The sequence below is a fragment of the Aspergillus stella-maris genome (assembly GCF_047715825.1).
Source record: "Aspergillus stella-maris strain CBS 113639 unplaced genomic scaffold BDV14scaffold_11, whole genome shotgun sequence".
Classification (NCBI taxonomy): Eukaryota; Fungi; Ascomycota; class Eurotiomycetes; order Eurotiales; family Aspergillaceae; genus Aspergillus; species Aspergillus stella-maris.
The window spans coordinates 72558-95441 of record NW_027396805.1 but is presented as its reverse complement, the minus strand read 5'-3'; the positions used below and the strand labels follow the sequence as shown (position 1 = coordinate 95441).

Sequence of the window (22884 nt, the reverse complement as noted above, 5' to 3'; positions counted from 1 at the left end):
GCTGGTATGTTACCCAGGTAACGTGGACCATGTGCCTTCCTGTATTCCATGATGAATTGTGGAAAATGGGAGGCGCAACCCCAAACGAACACAACTGTCCACGGTCAAAGACTCTGCCGCAGACATTGTACCTGAACTCGTGCTACTCGGCCTAGTTGACAACCTTAAGCCCGGCTTCCCGTTAGGACTTCAGGGCATCAATTAGCTTGTTGGAAACAGCATCTACAACGTGCTGTTGCAATGACAGCTTGACGCTGAGAGATCTCGCCCATGCCCCTAACACAATTAGACTTCGGACCAAGCCGTGTTGCACTCTTCTACAAGTTCCAATGTGGAAGGAACATCACAGGACATGGACGCGAGCACGACATATAAACAAATGTAGGCCCCGCCTCCTCATTCAACCCTCCAACTCTCTCAAACAGATCTCAACTAATCGTCAATCAAATTCACTCTTACCCACTTCCAACTCGGACCCGGCCAGCCATGGGCCACCAAGGCAGTGTGACACGAGATGGTTCTTGGAGGAATGGGCATCATATTCTTTGTATATTGTCTTCATGGTTTGCCTTCGCTGGTGGCTCCGCCGCAAGGAGTTTATGTATGCCAATTATTGCCCTTTGTATCCAATAATATAAAAGTCACTATCAAAACAAACACAGTGACAGTTGAAGGAGACAGCCAAGCCGTGGCCGATTGGTGCGGCGTCAGGACAGGCCACGGCCGTAAGTATACTTTTCATCAAGCATCCATTTCGTGTGTTTAGGACTAACATACCAAGTGCTTCTGGCCATGGAGCGCCCTCGAAGCAGGGACCGTAAAGACGACGACCCGACCACCCAGCCCCCGAGCGACGATGGGGACTCAGCAACCCCGGCGACTTGCGTTCGAAGCAGCAGGTATTCGACGCAATGGAGTGGATGGGTCGGACAACCAGGAGTAGCGCAGAGACAGTATAATTGGTGTGGGTTACATGTCAAGGTAGAATTGGTGGACGAACTATGACAGCATTCGGCTGGATTAGCAGATGTATATATTAGCGTTCCGTCGCTGGGACGCAGATACCACTAATGATGCACTGTGTCGACAAAGCACCAGAATCTCACCTCGAACGCGTCACCCCATATTGGAAAAAAATACATTGACAACTCAAAAATTGGCATTCAAGAGTCATGGCTGAACCGAGGGGCATTTATGATCGACGAGCACATCATCGATATCACAATGAGCATCAAAGTGGGCCACTATGGTGCGATCCGAGAAAACCTGAACACCAATTACAAGAACCTTATCTGGTCGATCCAGATTAACGTTTCGTCTCTCCACGACCTATATTTTCCCTGGTCACTTAACCTCTCGGGCGAGAAACATGCAGCATGGGGGTGTGTGCTCGGGGACGTGCTACGGGGTCCTTGCTCGACAAGCACTGCCGAGAGCGGATCCTGAGCCACCATCAGGTCTCTTACAACTTGGTTGTTCTTCTCCTGGTAGTATCTTCCGATCATTTGTCCGAGGTCGACTGCCCTGTCCTGCCCCTATCAATAGCAGCTTCTCATATGCGGGAGAAACATGGTCTCTCTATAGCAAACCGGCAATAATAAAGCCTGTAAAAAGAGATAGGTCTTGGAATAAGTATTCACAGCAAACCAAGCCAAACGATAGATCTAACCCTCACCACTATGTCATTGTCTATTGAGCGACCGTCCCAAACTCTGAACTAGGCCCGATTTTATGTCTATCAAAGCACCTCATCGCGCACAACAATCAAGCCATTGCATATTGCAAAATGATCGGACAATCTGACGCTATGTCCCTGCACCAGACATACTACTGCACGTACCTGAATCCATAACATTTAAACTTGTCCAGTCTCTCGGTATTTTAGCTTGAACTGGTGTTCGTCTCTTGCACTTCTCTTTTTCCGGCCCCACTAAATTTACCCTCAATCCTATATAGAGATATCTACCGCGCGTGGACTGCGCGACGCACAATGACGGACCTCCATTCTAGGGCTGCCGTCTCGACGGGCACGGTACAACCACCTTTGTCGCAAACTGTTGGGTATATTGTTGTTGTACTTATCGGTCTTATCATCGCGCTAGGTAAAGTTTCCATATCTTCATCAGGTGCCGATATGTCTTCTAACTAGAAATAGTGATGATGGTAGTCACGAAAGTCCTCAAAAAGACCACGGGCGAAGATAACAAACGAACTGAGATGTAGTTACCCCCTGTTCTCTGGCGCTGTCGATATCTACTCATGTCCCCTCCTAACAGTTCCCAGGTTCATGACAGCAAACCGCACCGTCCGCACCGGCCTCACTGCATCAGCCGTAATATCCGTTCGTCTAGCACCCCCGACTTTTCAAGGTCTCCTGCCTGGCACTTATGTTAACAATCTTTCAGTCCTGGCTCTGGTCAACCTCGCTCCTCGGCTCCTCATTCACAGGCTATGACTACGGCGTCTCAGGTCCCTTCTGGTTTGCGGCTGGATGCAGTCCCATGATTGTATTCTTTGCGTTGCTGGGTATATCTTGTAAAAGGAAGATTCCGGAGGCGCACACTTCGTTGGAGGTTGTGCGGATTCGGTATGGTATGCTTTACATCCTTTCGCCACACAGACAAAGGCTTCGGGTCGGGATGCTGATGTGGTTCTACAGGTCGAATTGCGCATTTAGTGTTTATGATTCTTTGCCTCGTGAATAATATCTTTGCGAGCGCGAATATGCTGCTGGGTGCTTCGGCTGTTATTTCGGCTATGTATGTTCCACCGCACCCTATGTATTTGAGACTCCAGAGAAATAACTGACTCGTCCAGGTCTGGAATGCACATCATTGCGTCAACATTTCTCCTGCCGGTTGGAGTCACAGTGTATACGTTTGTCGGTGGAATTAAAGCGACGTGATTCTCTCTCCACCCACCCTTAGTTATGCTTTTGCGGACATCAATGACTGACAAGAGCTGTCTACAGCTTCCTAACCGACTATTTCCACACCACAATCATCCTCATCATTGCGTGCTATTTCTCCGTCAAGGCATTTGAGTCTGACCAAATTGGTTCCGTTGGAGGTCTATACGATCTCCTCCAGGCAGCTGCCAAGCGCAACCATGTCGATGGCAATCAGGCGGGCAGTTATTTGACCATGACTTCGAAGAACGTAAGACAGCTCATTTGGACTGCCTATAACAGCAAACAAGTCTCACTGGTAAAACTTAGGGAATTCTCTTCGGCATCCTACACACCTGCTCGAACTTTGGTCTCGTCATCGTAAGTTCTCCGCGCCCTTCTCGGCTGAACATACATACTTACCATGTCCAGATGGACACAAGCTACTTCATAAAAGCCTTCTCGGCCTCTCCCAAAGCCGTAGTGCCAGGCTATACAATCGGCGGGATAATGTACTTTGCTATTCCCTGGGGTCTCGGTACGGTTATGAGTTCTGTCGCGCTGGGACTGGAGAATCAGCCAAATTTCCCTACCTTTCCGAGGGTGAGCGCGCCACCCCATATCCCTCTTCATCTTCCAGGGTGTTGAATGCTAATTCGAATCCAGCGAATGACCTCCTCAGAAGTAAGCTCCGGCCTGGTGCTCCCCTACGCGGCAATCACAATCGCCGGAAAGGGCGGAGCAGCTGCAGTCCTCCTGATGATCTTCATGGCCGTGACATCGACGCTCTCTGCCCAAGTCATTGCTGTTTCGTCGATATTAAGCTTCGATGTCTATCGTCAGTATTTCAAGAAGAACGCTAGTGATAGGGATATTATCCGTGCCAGTCATTTGGGTGTTATTTTTTTCGCGGCCTTCGCGGCGGGGTTTAGTACCATGTTGCATTATGTTGGTGTTGATTTGGGGTGGACGCTTTATATGCTTGGTATGTTTTCCTACGCCCTTGAGCTCTGTCATTTGCCTTGTACTTCAAGGTGATGCTGATAGAATTGTGTGATAGGTGTTGTTACATGCCCTGGTATCTTCCCAATGATATTTACCGTCCTCTGGAGAAGGCAGAGTAAGGCTGCTGCTATTCTCTCGCCTATCCTCGGGCTGGCTACGGGACTGGCAGTGTGGCTTGCAACAGCGCAGCAGTTCGGCGGTGGTGTCTCTGTTGCTACAACAGGCGAAGTCCTACCTTGTGTCTATGGAACGGTGGCATCATGCTTTTCGCCTATTCTGTATTCTGTCCTCATTACGGTGGTCAAACCGCAGGATTATGACTGGGCCGAGTTTAAGAAGGAGAAACTCGCGCTCGACAAAGTCGACAGTCACCTTGTTGTTCATGAGCACCAGGAGGATCACAGTGCCCCAACGGTCAGTGGTCTGGCCAGCATTGACGACCATGAGGGCCAGCGTTCCAGTACAAACGCAAACGAGCTCAAGCGCTGGGGCCGCATCGCGGCGTTCTGGTCTGCCGCGACATTCCTAGGCCACTGGGTGCTTTGGCCGTTGCCGATGTATGGGTCTCATTATGTTTTTGAGAGGAAGGTAAGCCTGCCACCACTCATTTCCAACGCCCACAGCCTGGAACATACTGATATATGCGTGCAGTTCTACATCGCCTGGGTAGTAATCGCGATAATATGGCTCTGGGCTACATTGTTCGTCGCAACACTCTATCCCATTCTCGACGGCGGGTATCAGCAGATATTGCAGGTTTGGAGGGGCCTGAGGGGGTCCAAGACTGTTAACGTAAGGAAAGAATCCGGGTCTTTCTGATCGGAGGATGGATTCGTTACGTATGGGGATGGGTCGCAGTTGAAGGGGCAATGAACGCCTCTGCTTCATTCCTGTATCAACGCGAGCCTTGTAGTGAAGGGCCTTCTTTGGAAGTTTGATGAGCAAGGTTAATTCATGCATATATTAGACTCCCTTCCGGCCAGCTCATCTTATTTGTTTCTATCTTCAACCCCCGAATATACAAATAGTTTAGCAATCGCCCTTAATGCGTGACGTGATGGGTGCGTTCTGCGTCCAAAAGGCCATGGTGCTTACAATTCGATAAATACAAAGAGACATCCCAAGGCAAAGGTCTCAAAAAAATTGAAATTCATTGTGGAGAAGGATGCTTCTCGACCGACATGGACTCATTCAACAGTTCTGAACGACGCCCACATCTCACTCACATCATCGGAAGATCTAAATGACTGCGACCCGCATATCACCTGCATATCACCCGCATATCACCAGCATCGAACTGCTGAACCCAGCCTGTATTGACATATCTGGCCACGTATGCAGCGCGAGACGTTGCCCTCCACGTCTCGGTCCGCACCTCGATGCTGTTCAGGTACGTGTCAATTCAATAGCAGTACAACTCATGGAGACCATGTTCGCTTGTTTGTCCACCACTTGAGATACGGAGCCCATCCGGCGCGCTAGTCCAAGTTTACTCATCGTCAAACTCCTGCAGCGCGACCTCAATGCCCTGCGAGGCGTCAATAAAGATCGCCCAGACTGTCGGGTCACGCATGTACCAGAAGACCCCGGCGGTCTGCACAGGGCATGTGTTAGCCACGTATAACTAAAACTCGGGTTGAAACAGGACGGAGACAAGCACGCCACGCGATTCCTGTGGCTGGATGGGATATGGGAGGGTATTCTTACATTGCGATGCCTGTTCCTTGTCAGTTCCTCATCCGCATTATTCGACGCAGCCACCCTCGCCCGCCCTAAGAAGTTCGCCTTCTTGAGGTTCATTTCCCTTTCGGCGATCACGAGCCCGTCCAGTTTTTTGTCGCTGCCGACTTTCAGGAACAGTCGCTCCCAAAGGTCATTTACGTCATCCCAACTGGCGAGCGCAGGCACAAATGGCGCCCTCGTGTTCGGTGCCAACCCAATGAGGACCTCAGACACCCAGTCTCGGCTTGCTGTCCTGTACGGGTGGCAGTGGCCCATTGATCAGAAATCCAGGAATAATTTGATCGTTTGCGCTTCGTAGACATGCCCGGCTAGATTGCAGGTGGGGTTGCGATTAGCCGCCGCAGGTGCAACCGGAAGTGTGATCTTGGGGAAAAGGAAGAATAGATGTATTAATTAACGGAACAAGGTGGATCGTCAAGTCTAGCTCGCCCCTCTTAAGGGTCGTTGTTGCCCTTTCGAATCGATTCATCTTCGTATTATGCACAATGATAAATACCATTGCAGTATCGATCATCTGGACATTGCCGCAAAGCGAGCCTCTGTCTAGAGGACGGAGGATCTTTCGGTGCTTCTGACTCTCCCCTCAGGCCTGAAATATCTCTCGCTCTCGTGGGATAAAGACAAAGCCAAACCGGAAACCAGGATAAATGGCAAGAGACGCAATGTCTGGCAGATATCCAACAGTGAAATCTGGACCGCCATCCAGAAGCACAAAACAACACTCCAACACCTAGACGTCATGCACGGTTTCCCTTCAGAGCCCCGTAAACGCCGACAAACCGACTCTTTTGGTTCTCTTGCAGAGTTTCGACAACTTCGCTACCTTCCCGTCACGGCCGAGATGCTTCTTGGGGGCTACTTCCAGGACGCAGTGTTCCAGGGCGCAGTGGCCCCGTTGCGCATGAAAGAGGCACTGCCTCCTTGCATCGAAACAGTGGTTTTTGCTGCAGTACAAGCCAGGAAGACCATTCCTGACCTTCCGCGCCAACTTGAGGAAGTGGTGTCACACGGGTTCCCTGATTTGAAAGCCCTTCATTGGTCCAATGCCTCGATTGTTAACGGCTACTTTCCGGCGGAGATCACGCCAACCAAGCACCAAGGCCTCAAGTCAGCGTGCTTCCAGCGACACATCCAGTTCAAGTTGCGCAGCGTCTGCATACCCAGCGTTCAATTTTAGGATTGCCTTTTACCTCTAGGGGCACGGTTTCTCGCTCAATGGAAGGAAGCCCGCAACACACGAGTTGATGGCGGCTTTAGATATGAGCGTATGCGCAAACGTGCTGAGCGCAAGGCAGCAGGACAAATAGAGACACCATCGCCATCACCCGAACCCCAAAGACAATACCAGACCCTAAAAACACACGTCCTGCCATCCACGAACCACGCCGTGAACAACTCCTTCATGGTCTTCGAAAGCGAATACACCTCTTTTCTTCCCCCACTAGTCAATATAACCATTTACTTCACCCACCCGCAGAATCCACTCCCTGACCCGGCAGAACTAGAAGACGATCTCCGAGAAATGTACGATCGGCTTACAGCAGAGGGCTACGGAGACGAAGACAACTATCAAATTCACGTCCGCTTCCTGCCCGCTGCCAGTACAGAGGAATGCATAGCGCATTATGAAGCGGAAAGGGCCTCTCGTGGATCCTCGCTAGCTATGTGGCGCGAAGCGGACTCCAGGCTGGATTCCGATCTGTCTCCGCGACTGCCTGGGATGGTTGATATGTATTGTCTCTCATCCTCCAGGTACTTCGGTGGAGTCTTATTCGTTCATCCTGATCGGAGCCGGGGAGCCGGCGCGCAGGACATGCGCTGCGTTCATTACGAACAAGGATCCCAGCTCGGTCAGCAGTCCTTTGGCGATGAGTAGCGTCGTCTGGAGGATAATGACGAAGATACTTTGGGGTACGTAATCGGTGAACTTACTCGTGATGACTGAAATGAATGTCTAGGGTCTATCAGCATGTTACGGGGAGAGGGTGGACGACTTAGTAAGAAGAGGTTCCTTCGAAAAACACATAGGTAAAGCAGATAATCAAGAAGCCACGTTAGGGATATATATAGATATATAAGACTGTATCTAGTCAAAATAGTTTACACGACCATGTCCGGGCTTTACCCAGTAGCTGCTGTCGTACAGAAGCTAAGGGTACCACAACCACAATCCCCGAGATTCAAGAGAATATGCATATGGATGATCTGAGCTCTTAGGGAATAACTTCTCCCGAACTGGACCATGTCCCGCTTTTCCAACCAGCACAGGCCACGTCATGCAGGCAGACAAGAATCAGCAGGCAAATGCCGCGGACAGACTGGCCGGGAATGGGATGAGCCTTCCAAAACCAGCTTGTGCCAGGTCAAGGCTTAGTTAGTCATTTGTTTCTGGGTGATGCTTTCGAGGAACGAATATCATCTCCACAACAATTGTGAAGCAACGCTTGCAGTTGTTGATGTTCTGGCTGAAGTCGTGTCTGACTTGCCTTTGGTCGAAAAAATATATACACCCACTGCGGCACACAACAGGCCTTTTAACTAGGGCCCAGCTACGTGGATCCCAAAAGAGCAAGAGAAGTGGGACCAACGACTATCTCCGGGATACTGGTCTGATCATCCTAACCACCAAGAGTGTCGCCTTCTTGCCGCGTGCGTAGATCACGTGAGCACTCAGGCAGCCTGAAACTTAGGGCTAAACAAAGCCCTCCAACCACACCCGACTATACTTCATTGCTGTCTTACGTTAAGTATAGCATGCAAAAGCTGAAGCGCATACAACCGATACATATATCGCGCACACAGCGCCTCATCGCCAAAGCGGCATAATCGTGCGTCATGGACATGATCGGCCGACAAGACCCCCGCAATGGGGCACATCTCGGAGATCTCGGCGGAGCCTGGTTCTTGGCTCGTTGCTTATTTGTCAATGGGTGCAGCAGACGTGAAGCGAAGGATGTGCGCTCGTTTGTATTGGCTCTTTATTGGTTTGCTCTTCGTGCCGTTTTTCTCCTACGGCGGAGCTGATCCTCAATGTGTATACTCTGTACGGACATGGGTGTGGATTGACTGGGTAGCTGAGAGCAAATGGGGAAAGGGATGAAGGTAACCTAACTTGTGTAGGAGGCGAAAGTATTAAAAGAAGGGTTTGCGCTCACCATAATCCCCTATGTTCCTGTGTCTTGATGCTGGTTTCTCGTTTTGTGCCTTACCTGTCTTCTTTTGGTTCTCTTGAATCTCGATGATAGGTGTCTAAGAGCCCACCATGCGTTTGCACGCACTCTATGCGCTGGGCATCATCGGCCTGATCGACACGGTGTTTGCGAACCCTCAGTCGCCCTCGCGTGAAAGCACAACATGCGACAAGCTGGCATCAACGCTCGAAGGCAGAGTCTACACCCCGGATACCACACAGTACACCGAGTCCACAGACTCGTACTTCGCCCTACAAGAAGCCAATCTGCGTCCGTCCTGTATAGTCCAACCCACAACGGCAGAAGAAGTCTCAAAGGCGATCGTGGTACTGGCAGACGCATACCGTGACTCCGGCGAACAATTTGCCATCCGAAGCAAGGGACACAACGTCAACAAGGGGATCGCAAACATCCAGAGTGGAGTCACTGTCGATCTACGCCGATTAAACTCGATCAGGATCAGCGATGACAAATCAACAGTTGATATTCAGCCCGGTCCTTCGTGGACAGACGTGTATAAAGTCCTTGACCCATTCAATGTTACTGTTCCTGGTGGAAGGGCAGGGAGTGTCGGCGTCGGCGGGTTCCTGTTGGGAGGTGGTTTGTCCATTCTTGGTCCAGAGATCGGCTGGGCCTGCGACCATGTCCTCGAGTACGAAGTCGTCCTTGCAAACGGAGAGATTGTCATCGTCAATGAAAACACGCATGCCGACCTCTTCACCGCGCTGAAGGGCGGAGGTAACAATTTCGGCGTCGTGACGAGGTTCACCTTGAAAACGTACCCTCATAGTGGGATTTTGGGCGGCATGGTAATATACCCCGGTGACCAGTCTTCGCAAGATATACAGACGTATTCAGACATCATGGACTCCGAGAATTTCGATGTCCTTGCTGATCCAATAGCCGGGTATGGATGGAATGCGAGTTCGCGGGAGCAGGGGCTCTTGGGGATTAATATTGCGCTTTATAGCAAGCCCGCACCGAACCCTCCTGTTTATAGGTCTTTTGTTGGGGATGTCAAGCCGCTTATGGATAGTGTACGGGTTACGAAGTTGAGCGAGTTTCATGATCTTGAGCAGCCTTTTGGAGCTTAGTAAGTTCTTGAATCCTAATCTTAACATTATGTACGTGAAGGAGAAAAAGCTGACATCCATTATAGTAACATATGGCGCACGACCTCCTTCACTCACGACCCAAGAATTTACCCACAGATTCTCAAAGCCTTCAATGACTCGATTCAGTCAGTATCAAACGATACAAATGTATTCTGGGCATACACGGTGCAGCCGAGCCCATCGCTGGAACACAGTAACAGAAACAGTCTCGGTCTTGACCCCGAAGAGGAAAGATTCAATATCCTCAATACAGCCCCATCCTATTCAGACCCGACAGATGGTGCTCGTGTCCAAGAGGCGACGCAGAAGTTCGTCGATGCTGTGGAGGAAATCACGAAACAGGCGGGATTGTATAGACCGTTCAAGTATGCCAATTATGCCGGGTTAGATCAGGATGTCCTTGGTGGGTGTGGAGAGGCTGTGAAGGAGAGGTTGATGGCCGTTAGTAGACGGTATGATCCCGATGGGGTCTTTCAGGAGGGTGTACCGGGGGGCTTCAAGTTATTGGGTCAGAGCTTCGATAGAGCTGGAGAGAATTGGCCCAGTCGGAATTTTAGTATTATAAGCCTTAGCCCATACTAGCCTCAAATACGACGCTAGATCGGATCTACATTGCCAAGAGATGAGTGTTTTGATAGTGGAGTTTCAATGCTGCTCCTCTATTATTACTCGACTCTAAAATCTATTTAACTGCTGCGATCCACCTCTTGATTCCGACTGGTATAACTTATTCTTACATCCTCTCCATGCATACTTACCTACCATGTCTCACCTGACACACCTACCCTCAGAGCTGGTCGACCAGATACTCACTTTTGCATTTGGAACTGCACCCAATATTGAGAAGGCGTTTTTCAACAACCTCGACATAAAACAACTTCGCCGACTTCTTTCTATGAACCGCAAATGGCACCAAACGCTACTGCCCCAGGTGTACTCGCATTGGACTTACATTGGTGCGCGACATAGCTTTAACTCGTTATGGAAGGCCGTCAAAACAATGACCACCAACCGTGATATCGCGGCCATGGTGGAAACGCTAAATATTGGTCACTAGGGCGACCATCCTCCTTTTTACCTGAATGAAGACTGTAAAATGCAGGATGAAACACTGCAGTTCTAGTCGAATGACAGACAGATGCTGTCGACGACTATTCGAAGAGCTGGTATCTCATCCGATAATGAAGCAAAGATGCTAGACGCTATCTTCATAAATCGCGACCGGCGATCGTTGATTGCGGTTCTTCTGATGACACTGCCGAATCTTTCAACTACCTACGCGCATATTCCATCTTCCGATCCATTTCTGCACATGGTGTTGAGTTCAGCACTGGACCATCAGCAGCGAGGTGTGCGGTAGCTAGTCTGACGGAGCTGAATGTCCTGAGCGAGGCCCCTGCATTCAGACACGAGCCTCATTTGAATCTGTATGATATATGGCCTTCCTTCTATCTCGAGGGCCTTCGGACTCTGCGGCTTTTCCAATTCGACACTGATGGCCTATCATCGCTACTCAACGACGTAACTGGTATGCCGGACTGCGGAATCGAGCACCTTCATATCGTCACAAAACGGTCGTCACTATGCAAGCCTGAAGACGTGGCTGCGATATTGAATTACCACCCCGGCTGAAAAGTCTGTCATTATATTGGTATGATAGGAAAATCAAGACCGCGCAGAAAGTCAATGGGAGGAAGCAAAATACCTGGAAAATCCGAAATCATGAAGTTTGGGCGATTATTCAAAAGCGCGCCAGCACACTGGAGTACCCTGATATAAGTCATGAGATACCGCCCCAGCCGCGCACTAGGCCTGATCACCTCGACTCTCTTAAAGGCTTCAAGAGGTTGAAACATAGTATTCGGTTTCGAGTTGGGTTTGGGGGCTTGCGCAGTAGTGGTGTGATGAGTTTAAGTGGTTGCAGTATGAGGGTTTTAGGAGGGGGTGGAGGAGTTGGTGATTTGAATGTGTTTGTAGGCTTTGTTTAAGATATCATGGCCATTTTCTTTGGGGCATGTATTAATTGACAGACGGCACCCATGGCTAGTACATACTTCCTGATATATTATGTGTGTTTGTTCACCTCTGCATTCACACGGTATTATCATGGATTACATTTTCACTGACATTTTAGGGTCTCTTCCAAGACCTCAAGGTTCTCGACCTCCTATCCGAATGTATTGCTAATTGAAGGTCAATTCATACTCGAGATACTAGCTCACTGTTAGAAAATCCGTGAACTCCTACCTCCGCACAGACAAGATCCTTGGAGGTCCACAGTAAATGAACTGTACCTCTCGTAAATGGTAGGAACCTGGTAGTACGATCATCGGACCAAAAATACTGGACGCCATTGCGTGGGCCTGGAACTCTATGAGTGTTGGGAAGCTCGTATATAGCCAGTCATGGGACCGGTCTATTTCTCTTACACTTTTCAGAGGCTTTCTGTCCTCTAGTTCCATATTTCAGCCAGCATGCCTCCAAAAACACCACCAAGTCCGTACCTAATAAACATCCATAACAAAGAAGCCATGTCCGCAAAAACGATTGCCTACATCGGGCCTCGCCTAAAACACCGCATCGTTACCCTTCTATGTCTTCTTACCTTTACGACAGTACTGGGCAGTACCCTCCAGCGAGAGCCCTTAATCCACTTACGTGAGGAAACAACATGCAAGGAGGTATCGGAGCTACGTCGGCAGCCCGGACCAACGCGAACAGGATACGACTTTTGCCAGTCGGCCATGGTTCATGATAAGGTTACGCTCGTGTACCGCGTCTACAAGGCTATTCCGGTTATCGTCGCTATGGTATGTGCTATACCATTCGGCGTGCATACGAGTCGGAATCCTGCATGCCGAAAGACCGTGCTGGTTCTTAGCGGGGTTGAGGCCGCACTTGCCCTTGGATGGGTGCTCGCCGTTTGTTATTTCCGGGCTGTCTCTACGTGGTGGATCTGGCTCTCTGGAATATTTTTGCTGCTTGGTGGTGGTGACACCGTGGCTTTGAGCATAGTGCATGCAATGGTGGCCGATGTGGTGGGGGAAGAGGAGCGGTCCAAGACATTCCTATACTTCCAGGCCGCAGAGGTTATCGCCGGGCTCCTGGGTCCGAGATTGGGCCTTCTAATCATGAGCTCAGGAGGAGGTATATGGTCCGTTCTATTCTTTGCAGTCGGCGCAATAATTGCAAGGATTGAGATCGCGCGAAGCCTTCCCGAACGTATCGCCCATGACAATGAATCCCGCGGCTTCAGAGTGAGAAGACCCATATTCCGACTGCTGGCGCCACCAAGACAAGCCATTCCGCTACTCCTTATCTACGTTGTTCAAGATGCATCAAAGGATGTATTCGCTATAATCGGCCTCCGCTACTCCGCAGTCAAGTTCTCCCTGCCATTCGGCTCAGCAAGCAGACTTCTTACCCTGTTTCAGGCAAGTCAGACTTTATGCGTTGTCATTGTTCTGCCCATGGTCATGTATTTGGTGTCCGCATTTCTGCCTTGGAATTCCTGGGTCCGAGACCGCAACTTCATGATCTCTTTAATTGCGCTCCTGGCACTCGGAACACTCATCATGGGTTTAACCCCGAGTCCAAACGTCGAGACTGTGGGTCTAGTTCTTGTTGCGCTTGGTCGCTGTCTGGGACCCTTCATACTCAGTTTACTTTCTGGCGCTGTAAGGCCGGAGCAGATCGGTGTTGTGTACAGTGTAGCGATAATGGGTGGGATGGTTGGTAGCCATGCTGCCGAGCCCATCTTTCATGCGCTCCTTGTCTGTGGAATGAAGTTGGAAGGGGGTTGGATTGGACTGCCTTTTGATGTTATGGCGGGTGGTATGGCGGTCGTGTTGCTTGCAACCTTGTTTGTGAAAAGAGGAGTTGGCAACGAGCTGTAAGTTAAAATGCTACTGATGTGCCGTCCTGTTGATTATGGAAACAACTTCTTCAAAATGTACCTTGTGTTTGCTTGCTGTTTTGGAAGCAAGAAAAGTCCGAAGCCCGCAGCTAATGTCCTGTTTTCAGATTTCCACTCCTAATCTGGATTTGAAGTGATTAGATGCGTATAATATCTAGCTCGATAGGTTGTACCACTGGGCCGTTTGCGTAAAACTGTGTCCTCATAATTCTATATCAGTGGCTTTCATCCATTCGACAGAGAAGAACTCCCATCTTATATTATTCAACACCATAATATGACAAGGCCCGTTATGATGAATCCATCTGCCATCTCTCTGGTCAATCTAAAACTGTAAAGCACAGATATTCAACTTTAACAAGAATTGACTTTGTGTGCACGTGGTATGTATGTGTAGCCAGAATTTTCCTGTAGAGCACCAACACAGATGTAGCCATTGCAGCTACATCTCGTCGATTAACGATAGAGAGGTCTATTCCTACCATAAGCCTTACCGTGGAATGCGACGCTGCGTCAACAGGCGATCCTTTGATCTGCGAGACTTAGCCCCTATTTAATGCGCGTGGCAGGATCTCAATTCTGCCTGATATTTTGGTTTTCGCATTAGCATTCCATCATAGCACTGCCCTGGCTTCTATACAGGGTGCACCCGAGGCTCTGGATCAGACTTACTTCGCTCAGTTCTTCTGGGGCAGTCAATAACCACGCCTCTGAGATTAACTGATAGTAGGAGATCCAGAAGTTAATGCATTGAGAAAGCGAAAGCCAAATACGCATAGACCTAATATCACGACAGCAACATACCCTCAAGTCCCACTGCCCAGGAAAGCGCTCGTCAAGCAACTCCACCAAGCGCCGCCTGATGATATAGTGTGGGGCTATCTCTTGCGCCACTCTAGGGTTTGACTCGGACGGCGGTGGATGCTGGATTGGATTTCCGCCCCTGGTATCGTGTTTCTTCTTATCGGGGGGTGTCTCGCGGCCTAGGATGCCGTTTAGCTTCCATTCTCGTTTTGGCATATTCGCAGATGTTCCAAAGTAGTGCCTGTTTTTGTATGTAGAAACTAAATGGAATTTACACTGAAGGACGTAAGATGAAGCTTGATAAGCCTGGGCCAGCTTACGTCGAGAATGGATAGTCTCTGCTTATGTAGGCATTCTCAGACGATGTAGTTGGTCAATAACCAGTCACGCCTAAGGCTATCACTCCTATTAGCCCATGGGCACAGCCCCGGTCTACCCCTCTTTACACCTCGCAAGGCTGGCATTACGTGCCAGCTATTTGAACTTAGTTCGACTTTTGAGCTTCCTTACGCAGCAACATAAACCCATCTAACCGCCTACCAATATGAGTCTACCGACATGAAGTCCCAACGGCGCCAAGCATTCCTGGGAAAGGCTCGTCTTCACGGACTCGGCCCGCCACCCCTCGATCGAGCAGGATGTGCATTATGTGGAGATTTACCGAGCTCGGTGTGTTCTTTCCTAGGGTTTCCAGGCTCTCTACCTCCTTTCGGCAACTGAACTAACCCTTTTACCCTAGTTCTTGGAGCGGTGGGAATGCGCCTGAGGTGAAGTTCCATCACGAAGTTTGCACAGCTGCTGCGGCGTGCAATAAACTGGAAAACGTCAGTACTTCGTCGTATGACGCTACTCAGATATAATGATAGAAGTATTCTCCAGATTATTTACCAGTCACAAAACAGCCATCTAAAAACGTGAACCAAAGGGGCAATGGAAAAGACTGGGAGTTCCGTCTAATGTAAATACGATCTGCGACTACTTTACCCATTGGAAACCACCTGTTCAGCTGACAAAGAGGCAGCATATCCCTGAGAGACAACTTTTATTTGAACGGAGACAACCTACCTCTCGATCTTCAATCATCCTGGGACCTTTGTACTTTCTCCATGGGAGAGCCTACGCTTAAGGCCATACTGGGACATGTAGGTGTCGAATCGCCGTTCGTTGAGACGGCCACAAGCCTACAAAATACATCCCTTCTCTCATGGAAACCAGAACAGGATAAAGCTTCATGTTGGATACCTTGCTTGCCACCTATAGTCCAGATCAGAGAGCTGACTGAGGACCATTCTCAGGGTACATAATCCGGACAGAGCGCGCATTACCTGACGACCTCATATTAGCCGTCAGCCATAAGGTGGAACATAACTGCAGCACCACAACCGCCTTCCTACATGGCTGTACCGGTGGCGAGGTCAATAACATTGTGCAGTGGATCAAGAAGGCCTCAGACGCAGCGAAGCACCCCGCTCTCATGGCCGTTTTGCTTGCCGAGATACAGACTGGGCGCCACGACAATATCACCCGGGAATACTGGAAAATAAACGAGGATATGTTCGGGCAGATCCAGAGAAAGGCCAGGTACTTGGCCAAGACACGTCTAGTGGTCAGCGAGCACCCTGCGCAGGATCTATCGGAGATCCCGGACTGGCTGAAATCCATCTTCTAAATGCATCATAAGCAGACCCGCATGCTCCGCTGTTTGACTATGTTTAGGGGTCATATGGAGGAGTTGCGAGCCTTAAGCAAGACGTTGGAAGAAAGGACACCTGTTTCCCTTGACGGCGCGGTTGGGCAGCGAATACAACAACTCGCGATGGGGTATGCGGCGCGGGAGCAACAGGGGGCTTTGCTGAAAGATGACGCGAGTCTTCTTTTGACGACGGTGTGTGAACTTCAACTACCACGAGAGTTTTATAGTTAACCTTTGCTATGCATAACAAGCTATGGGGTTTGATCGCGCAGAAAGACAGCCAAATAGCGCAGAGGGCCAGCGTTATTAACGAGAGGATTGCCTCATATAGCCGCGCCATTGCAATAGCAACAAGCCAAGATAGCTCTGCGATGAAGGCGCTCGCCGTATTGACAATGGTGTTCCTACCTGGTACTGCGCTTGCGGTAAGGCACCGCACTCCATATTCTAGTTTCAAGCTTAAAAACTAGCCTGACACAATGATTAACACTAACTAACCTACTGCACCCCAACAGGCAATCTTCGATCTCCCCACATTCGACTGGGACACGCACCGCTTTTGGCCAATAGCAAAACCCAGTATCTGGATCTTTATTGTTGTCACCGTGGTCTTAACCCTCTTGGTGCTCTACATATGGAGGCTCTGGCTCTTAAAGACCATATGGGAGAAGGAAGCTGCGCAGGCTCAGGGAACAGTAGTGCCGTATCGATCGCTTGATCGCCTGCTTCTGCGAAGGCATGATCGGGGGAAGGACATGGGCCCCGAGGAAGCAGATCCGTTTGACTCCTCGGAGACTGTGCCTGAGAGTATTGAAGAAGAGCTGGGGCTTCCGTCGCCCATTATAGCGCAGGCAAAGCCTCAAACCACGTAGGGACCGTGGCTATTACAGCCTACTAATTGAAGAAGGCAATTTCCAACCAGCTACAGTACGACAACAATGAACAGTCTAATCAGCTCGTGAATAGGCGAGAATGCCTCGCCATCAAAAAGACTATTTGACCAGTAGAAAGTAAAGACAGTGACAAACTCCCTGCGCCTGCGGACATGATGACAGGGACAGAGGGTATCTCCAGGTAGTCTCTCCTTGCAGATATACTTTTACTCGGAGTTTAGGACAGCTCCTACCAGACGCTGCGTCACTGCGCAGGGAAAAAGGCCTGCCGCATGACTGATATCTTGAGAGCCTCGTGCAACTTCAACCCTAATTGGTGGTTGGCAGCCGCCAAGAAATCAGCGCGGAAGCCGCGGGGCCCGAGGTGTAGGGATACATACTATGTAAAGTCCGTGAGGCTAAAGTCCGCATACTAGGCCCGATGTAAGCAAGAGGTATATAAACCCAGAATATGCAGTTATAATCTTAGGTAGCACAAACAGGATCTATCTGACAAAAGACGAGTCGTCACCCAAACCAGGATCATGACCTCCAAACCAGTCATCCTCGTTACCGGCGGCAACCAAGGCCTAGGTTACGAAACCCTCAAAGCCCTAGCTCAAGCAAAGAAATACCGCCTTGTTGTCGCGGCTCGCTCGCAAGAGAAGGCTGAAAATGCAATTCGTTCCCTCGCCTCAGAGACATCCTCGGCCATGGACGACTTCACACCAGTGGTCATAGACTTAATAGACGACGCCACAATCCAATCCGCTGCAGACCTCATCAGATCCAAATTCGGCCACCTAGACATCCTAATCAACAACGCCGGCATAAACCGCTCACCAGATGGGAATGCCAGCCTGCGTGAGGACCTGCGAGCGGTGTTCGAAACAAACGTCTTCGGCGTCGCCGTCATGAACCAGACATTCCTCCCCCTCCTCCGCGCCTCAAGCTACCCGCAACGTCGAATCGTAACAGTCACAAGCGGGATGGGGATGTTTGGCGTTGCAGTGTCAAAATCATCAACGTATAGTCTGTGGAATTACAAAGTCCCCGTCTATAGAGCCAGTAAAGCCGCGGTTAACATGCTTGCTGCTGCTGAGAATGTCGAGAATGAAGCTGATGGTATACCGACTGTGCTTGTTTGTCCGGGATATTGTCGTACTGCGTTTGGAGGGTATATGGGGCATAAAGATGCGGATGCTGGTGGGAGATGTATTGCGAGGGCTGCGACGGAGGGAGCGAATGAGGTGTTAGGACTGAAGGCTGGGGTTTTGGATGATGAGGGAAAGTTTGGAGATTTTGGTTGGTGATCGGTGCAGTTCGCAGTAGAGACTTGTGCCAATAAGACTTGACATTTATTATCAATACTTATGGGTGTTATTGTGATCTGGGTAGGTAGTAGACTAAGTCGGCTTTCATTGATTCTTGTAAGCACCAGCTTGGAGGCGCTATAGGGTAGTCGACTAAAGTCGGGGCCCTGTGAACATGCACCGTCACCAATAATTTTCCGTAAATTCTAATTCTAGGACTAGTATGAGTGCACCGCTCCGTTGACTTGTAATGCACTCACATCTACACAGAAATAGTGCTGGAGATACCTGTGGAACGAATACCGGCGGGGTTCCTCCCGCCTCGTGGAAGGGGGGAGCTTACGAGGTTACTCAAGAAAAAGAAAGGAACGAACAGTGAAACGCATAGCTGACGATCTTCTACTCAGACTTCCCGGTGGTTGAAACTTTATTATATCCTAAGCCCGGTAAAGTCGCTGTCATCATGTTTCTTTGTTCTCCTGCTTGCTGCTTAAATGAAGCTAGTCCGCACCAACCCGCCTCGAAGCCCTACCTAACTCACCATCCAAGCCCCATAATCTACCTATCAGCGACTCTTACGACCCTTTATATATCCGCTGTCTTTGACCGATACGAACCATGTCTACAACGAAGCCAATCATCCTCATCACCGGCGCAAACCAAGAATCGGCTTCGCAACAGCGCAATTCTTCGCGAAAAGCAACAAATACCACCTCCTGATCGGCGCGCGCTCCAATCCAAAGCCGACGATGCAGTAAAACAACTATCAACCCTCAGTACCTCCATAACACCTCTAGTCATCGATAACTCAGATGACACATCTATATCCGCCGCCGCAGCATTCGTCCAGAAAACCTTCGGCCACATCGACATTCTAATCAACAACGCCGGAATAAACGGGTACCCCGATGATCCCAACCTCACTATCAGAGAATGATATGCAATGCTCTGCAACGTCAATGTCTTCGGTACCGCGTCCGTAACAGCGTCCTTCCTCCCCCTCCTCCGCGCTTCAACCTACCATGACCGCCGAATCGTAAATGTCACCAGCGGGCTAGGTCATATCGGTGTGGCCTTGTCTTCAACCTCGGTGTTCAACCTCAATAACTTGGAACTACCAATATACCGCAGTAGCAAGAGCGCGTTGAATATGAATACCGCTTTTGATGGATATAAGCTTAAAGAGGAGGGGGTCTCGGTTCTCCTCGCGGCGCCGGGGTTTACGAGAACGAACTTAACGGCTGGGCAAGGGGGTAAGGATGCGGATGTGGCGGCGAGGCAGATTGTGCGTGCGGCTGTTGAGGTTGATCCGGTTGAGTTTGGGGGGGGGGTTGGTTGATGAGGAGGGGACGCTGGAGGAGTTTGGGTGGTAGGTTTTTTTGACAGGAAAGCTGTAGGTTTGCCTATCATCTGTCTGCTCATGACCTGCATTATTACTTAGGTTTCACCTTGGAGGGGTTATGTTATGCTTGGTTTGGTATGTTGGGTTTGAGGATGAGATATTGTTATAAAAACAGGCCCAGGGGAAGGAAGGCAGAATGACGTCTGTATCGACTACACGCACGTAGCCTACTAAGGAGCGGATGCCTCTAACAATAGGGCTCAATTCTATTGCTTCGATAGACTCTTCTTGATGATATCTCTCTTGTACATGGAGGGGTCGAATCCTCAGGGGGTTGGAGTAACTAGCCGCTACGCCGCTAGTAATCATAATCTCACAGATATCGGGTTCCTTCTTTGTCATGCTATATATCCTAAGAATGGAAGCGCGGTTGGGCTATTCAAACAGCAAAATAGACAGATGTCGAACTACATTGTGACTATTCGCCTCCCTAACCAGATTTCGGAGATGTGCTTTATGCTACTACTCAGGCCGGGGTCTCCGCAACCCCATTCCTCCCAGCCTCAATCTCCTTCTCCTTCTTCTCTCTCGCCTTACGCTCATTGCGGCTCTCGCTGGTGGGGTCGAAGTAGGCTAGTTAGGTTTTTACCTGTCAGTATTTGCATCTTCAGTTTTGATTCCGTAGCTGGCGACTTACGCTTTTCTCCAAAAACCGTAGTCCTTATGCCTCTTCGTGGACCCTCGTACGTCCCTGGAATAACGCGATGAAGAGTACAGCTATAACCCATCAGTCTAGCCGCGATACTATGGTAACTCCAGCTTCGGGGCCCTTACCGGTTATCCCACATAGCCACACTTCCCACAGCCCACTTCCACCGTACATAGTGGTCATCCGCAGCGTGGATGTGGTACGCCAGGAAGTCGAGGATTTTGTCTACGACCACCAATCAGTCACCTTGCCTTTGTCTCAATAATCTCCTACCGTCTACTTACCAGACTCCACCTTCTTCAACTCGGCAAACCCGGTAACAAATCCAGGATTTACGTTCAATGCCTTGAGCCCTGTAACCGGGTGGGTCCGCACAGCCGGGTGGTGGGTATCGATGGGTGGGCGGTTCGGACCGACGCCCCAGAGGTCGAGGATTGTGTCGTCTATTCATCAGATTTCGAGATTAGACACAACATATACTAAACAGTCAAGGAAAGTGTTGTTCGAGGTAGCGTACATTGCAAACGGGATGTGTGCACTGCATGCAGCCCATCGAGAAATTTCTTGTACGCGTCGCTTAGGGCGTCGTAGAGGCCGTATTGGGAGACCTGGTTTCGTCAGCCAACCATCTGGATCAAGGCGGCTTTAGTATGTTAACATACCCAAGCAGTATCGCCTCCGACCGCTGGGTGCTCTTCCATGCGCAGCAAGGAGTAGGAGGGCGCTGCAGCCCACGGTTAGTAACTTGGTCATGCAGAGACGGAACGTACGGATGGCATACGGTTGATCTCGAAGGAAGTATCGGCGTGAAAATCACCATTGGGCTGAGATTACTGTGAGCAGCGCCTTTTTGTTGGTAGGGATATATCATACCCATGGCGTGTACTTCAAAATCTCGCGATGGTCCTCGCGGCTACCATGAATGTTAACGAACTAGACGCAACTCCATTAGTGACCCAGCCAAGCACATACTGCGCTCCAATAAACCTAACCTTCTGGTCCTGCACAACATGTTAGTAAACAATCTACCTCCACGTTTTTTCATGGATACCAAACCTTCTGCGCAGGATGCCTATCCAAAAACCCAAAATGCTCAAAAACCTTAACCTGCCCCTCCGTATCCAAATCTTGGTCCCGAAAGAAAACCACACCCCGTTCCGTAGCCAGCGCCGCAAGTTCATCCAACTGCTGCTTATTAAGCTGTGAAATCTGAACATTCTCCAGAACAGTCCCGATGCTCTCTGTTAGATCGACGCGTTTGGCGACTGAGAAGAGCGCTTTCTTCTCGGGGTCTGCGAAGGACGCGCGGTCGGGGGATGGGGTTATTTCTTGACGCAGGGGCTCGGGGGGCGTATGCGAGGTGATTTTGGGGTTGAAAAGGGGGTGCAGTGTAATGGGAGTTCCTGAGTCGGGGGAGATGTGTTGGCGGGATTGGAGGTGGGCCATTTTGTATAGGGTTCTGTTCTTTGCTGCATACAAGAAGTAAGAAGTACCGGATTATACCAGTTACTTCGCGGGGTAGAGGGGATAGGCAGCCTTTATTATATAGTATGTATATCTTATCTATTATAAGAGCAATATTCTCTCCGTATGGTGCAATTGGGGAAGAAGGATGTGGGCGGATTGCGTCAGTTAAGCAAGGGATTGCAAGTAGGTGTTGGAGATGGAACTGGCTGTACACGATCAGGTAATGCAATTGCGGACAGGATAATTGACCTACCGGGTTCTGATTAAACTAGGAAGAAACTGTTATGGTTTTATATGGTGTGCTTGGCAGCCTAATCTGGCTATTGCTAATGGTCAAAATGTACATGCATTTAGGGCTGCCAGCGGCAGTATAGCTACAAACCACGAATTGTGCTATTTAATCTTGTTTTCTCGCATAGTTGCAGGGGGATCTCAGGTCTCACAATGCAATCGCTGCAGGTCTCCTCGGCCTTTGTAAATTTTCGAGCAAAGAAGCTGGGGTTTCTATAGGTAAGACCTGGCCCTTGTGAGATCTGTGTTTATTCTCCGACGACTTATTCTCCGGCAAAGCAACAGCTCAGTCAAAGATCAAACGCCGGATCAACTAGGCGTGTTTGTAATGATTAATACTCTCTATTTCTGGCTTTAGACGTAATATGTCTTTACTAAACGCCTTTGAAAATGTCTGCTTTGGGCCGACGCATTCTACAACTCCCCAGGGTTATTGTATAACTGCCTCGGATATAAAGAGACACAGTAAATGACTACATTACTAGTTTCTATGATTCCATATGCTTTCATTATGCTTTTATTCATAAATCTATAAT

General features: G+C 49.6%; 9 protein-coding genes across 9 annotated transcripts; 7 read left to right on the top strand and 2 right to left on the bottom strand.

Moving 5' to 3' along the window:
- Positions 1–1841: 1841 nt before the first annotated feature.
- On the top strand, positions 1842–4711 carry BDV14DRAFT_206989 (sodium:solute symporter family protein; the record flags this gene model as incomplete). The annotated part of the gene is made up of 12 exons (XM_073775052.1): positions 1842–2102; positions 2156–2219; positions 2284–2341; positions 2406–2592; positions 2660–2759; positions 2818–2901; positions 2972–3158; positions 3218–3268; positions 3320–3490; positions 3554–3872; positions 3948–4480; positions 4544–4711. Exons 1-12 carry the CDS (start codon positions 1991–1993, stop codon positions 4709–4711), a joined length of 2034 nt encoding a protein of 677 aa, XP_073630797.1. The 5' UTR covers positions 1842–1990.
- A 670-nt stretch (positions 4712–5381) lies between these two features.
- BDV14DRAFT_197473 (uncharacterized protein) lies at positions 5382–5890 on the bottom strand (the record flags this gene model as incomplete). Its single annotated transcript, XM_073772701.1, has 2 exons — positions 5382–5486; positions 5600–5890. 2 exons carry the CDS (start codon positions 5888–5890, stop codon positions 5382–5384), a joined length of 396 nt encoding a protein of 131 aa, XP_073630796.1.
- Positions 5891–6374: 484 nt separating this feature from the next.
- On the top strand, positions 6375–7511 carry BDV14DRAFT_197472 (uncharacterized protein; the record flags this gene model as incomplete). The annotated part of the gene is made up of 2 exons (XM_073772700.1): positions 6375–6742; positions 6893–7511. The coding sequence occupies 2 exons, from the start codon at positions 6375–6377 to the stop codon at positions 7509–7511; spliced, it is 987 nt and encodes a 328-aa protein (XP_073630795.1).
- Positions 7512–8897: 1386 nt separating this feature from the next.
- Positions 8898–10998, top strand: BDV14DRAFT_197471 (FAD-binding oxidoreductase; the record flags this gene model as incomplete). Its single annotated transcript, XM_073772699.1, has 3 exons — positions 8898–9919; positions 9986–10449; positions 10733–10998. The coding sequence occupies 3 exons, from the start codon at positions 8898–8900 to the stop codon at positions 10996–10998; spliced, it is 1752 nt and encodes a 583-aa protein (XP_073630794.1).
- Positions 10999–12415: 1417 nt separating this feature from the next.
- On the top strand, positions 12416–13837 carry BDV14DRAFT_197470 (MFS transporter; the record flags this gene model as incomplete). The annotated part of the gene is made up of 1 exon (XM_073772698.1): positions 12416–13837. The coding sequence occupies one exon, from the start codon at positions 12416–12418 to the stop codon at positions 13835–13837; it is 1422 nt and encodes a 473-aa protein (XP_073630793.1).
- Positions 13838–13871: 34 nt separating this feature from the next.
- On the top strand, positions 13872–17226 carry BDV14DRAFT_188009 (uncharacterized protein; the record flags this gene model as incomplete). The annotated part of the gene is made up of 7 exons (XM_073771011.1): positions 13872–13893; positions 15601–15619; positions 15683–15894; positions 15957–16267; positions 16346–16546; positions 16606–16779; positions 16870–17226. The coding sequence occupies 7 exons, from the start codon at positions 13872–13874 to the stop codon at positions 17224–17226; spliced, it is 1296 nt and encodes a 431-aa protein (XP_073630792.1).
- Positions 17227–17680: 454 nt separating this feature from the next.
- Positions 17681–18582, top strand: BDV14DRAFT_13841 (uncharacterized protein). Its single transcript, XM_073766281.1, has one exon. The coding sequence runs from the start codon at positions 17772–17774 to the stop codon at positions 18537–18539; it is 768 nt and encodes a 255-aa protein (XP_073630791.1). The 5' UTR covers positions 17681–17771; the 3' UTR covers positions 18540–18582.
- A 900-nt stretch (positions 18583–19482) lies between these two features.
- Positions 19483–19878, top strand: BDV14DRAFT_197466 (uncharacterized protein; the record flags this gene model as incomplete). Its single annotated transcript, XM_073772697.1, has 1 exon — positions 19483–19878. The coding sequence occupies one exon, from the start codon at positions 19483–19485 to the stop codon at positions 19876–19878; it is 396 nt and encodes a 131-aa protein (XP_073630790.1).
- A 529-nt stretch (positions 19879–20407) lies between these two features.
- On the bottom strand, positions 20408–22036 carry BDV14DRAFT_197465 (TauD/TfdA dioxygenase family protein; the record flags this gene model as incomplete). The annotated part of the gene is made up of 10 exons (XM_073772696.1): positions 20408–20514; positions 20579–20658; positions 20716–20815; positions 20875–21033; positions 21108–21198; positions 21253–21314; positions 21372–21414; positions 21464–21503; positions 21563–21591; positions 21647–22036. 10 exons carry the CDS (start codon positions 22034–22036, stop codon positions 20408–20410), a joined length of 1101 nt encoding a protein of 366 aa, XP_073630789.1.
- Positions 22037–22884: the final 848 nt, after the last annotated feature.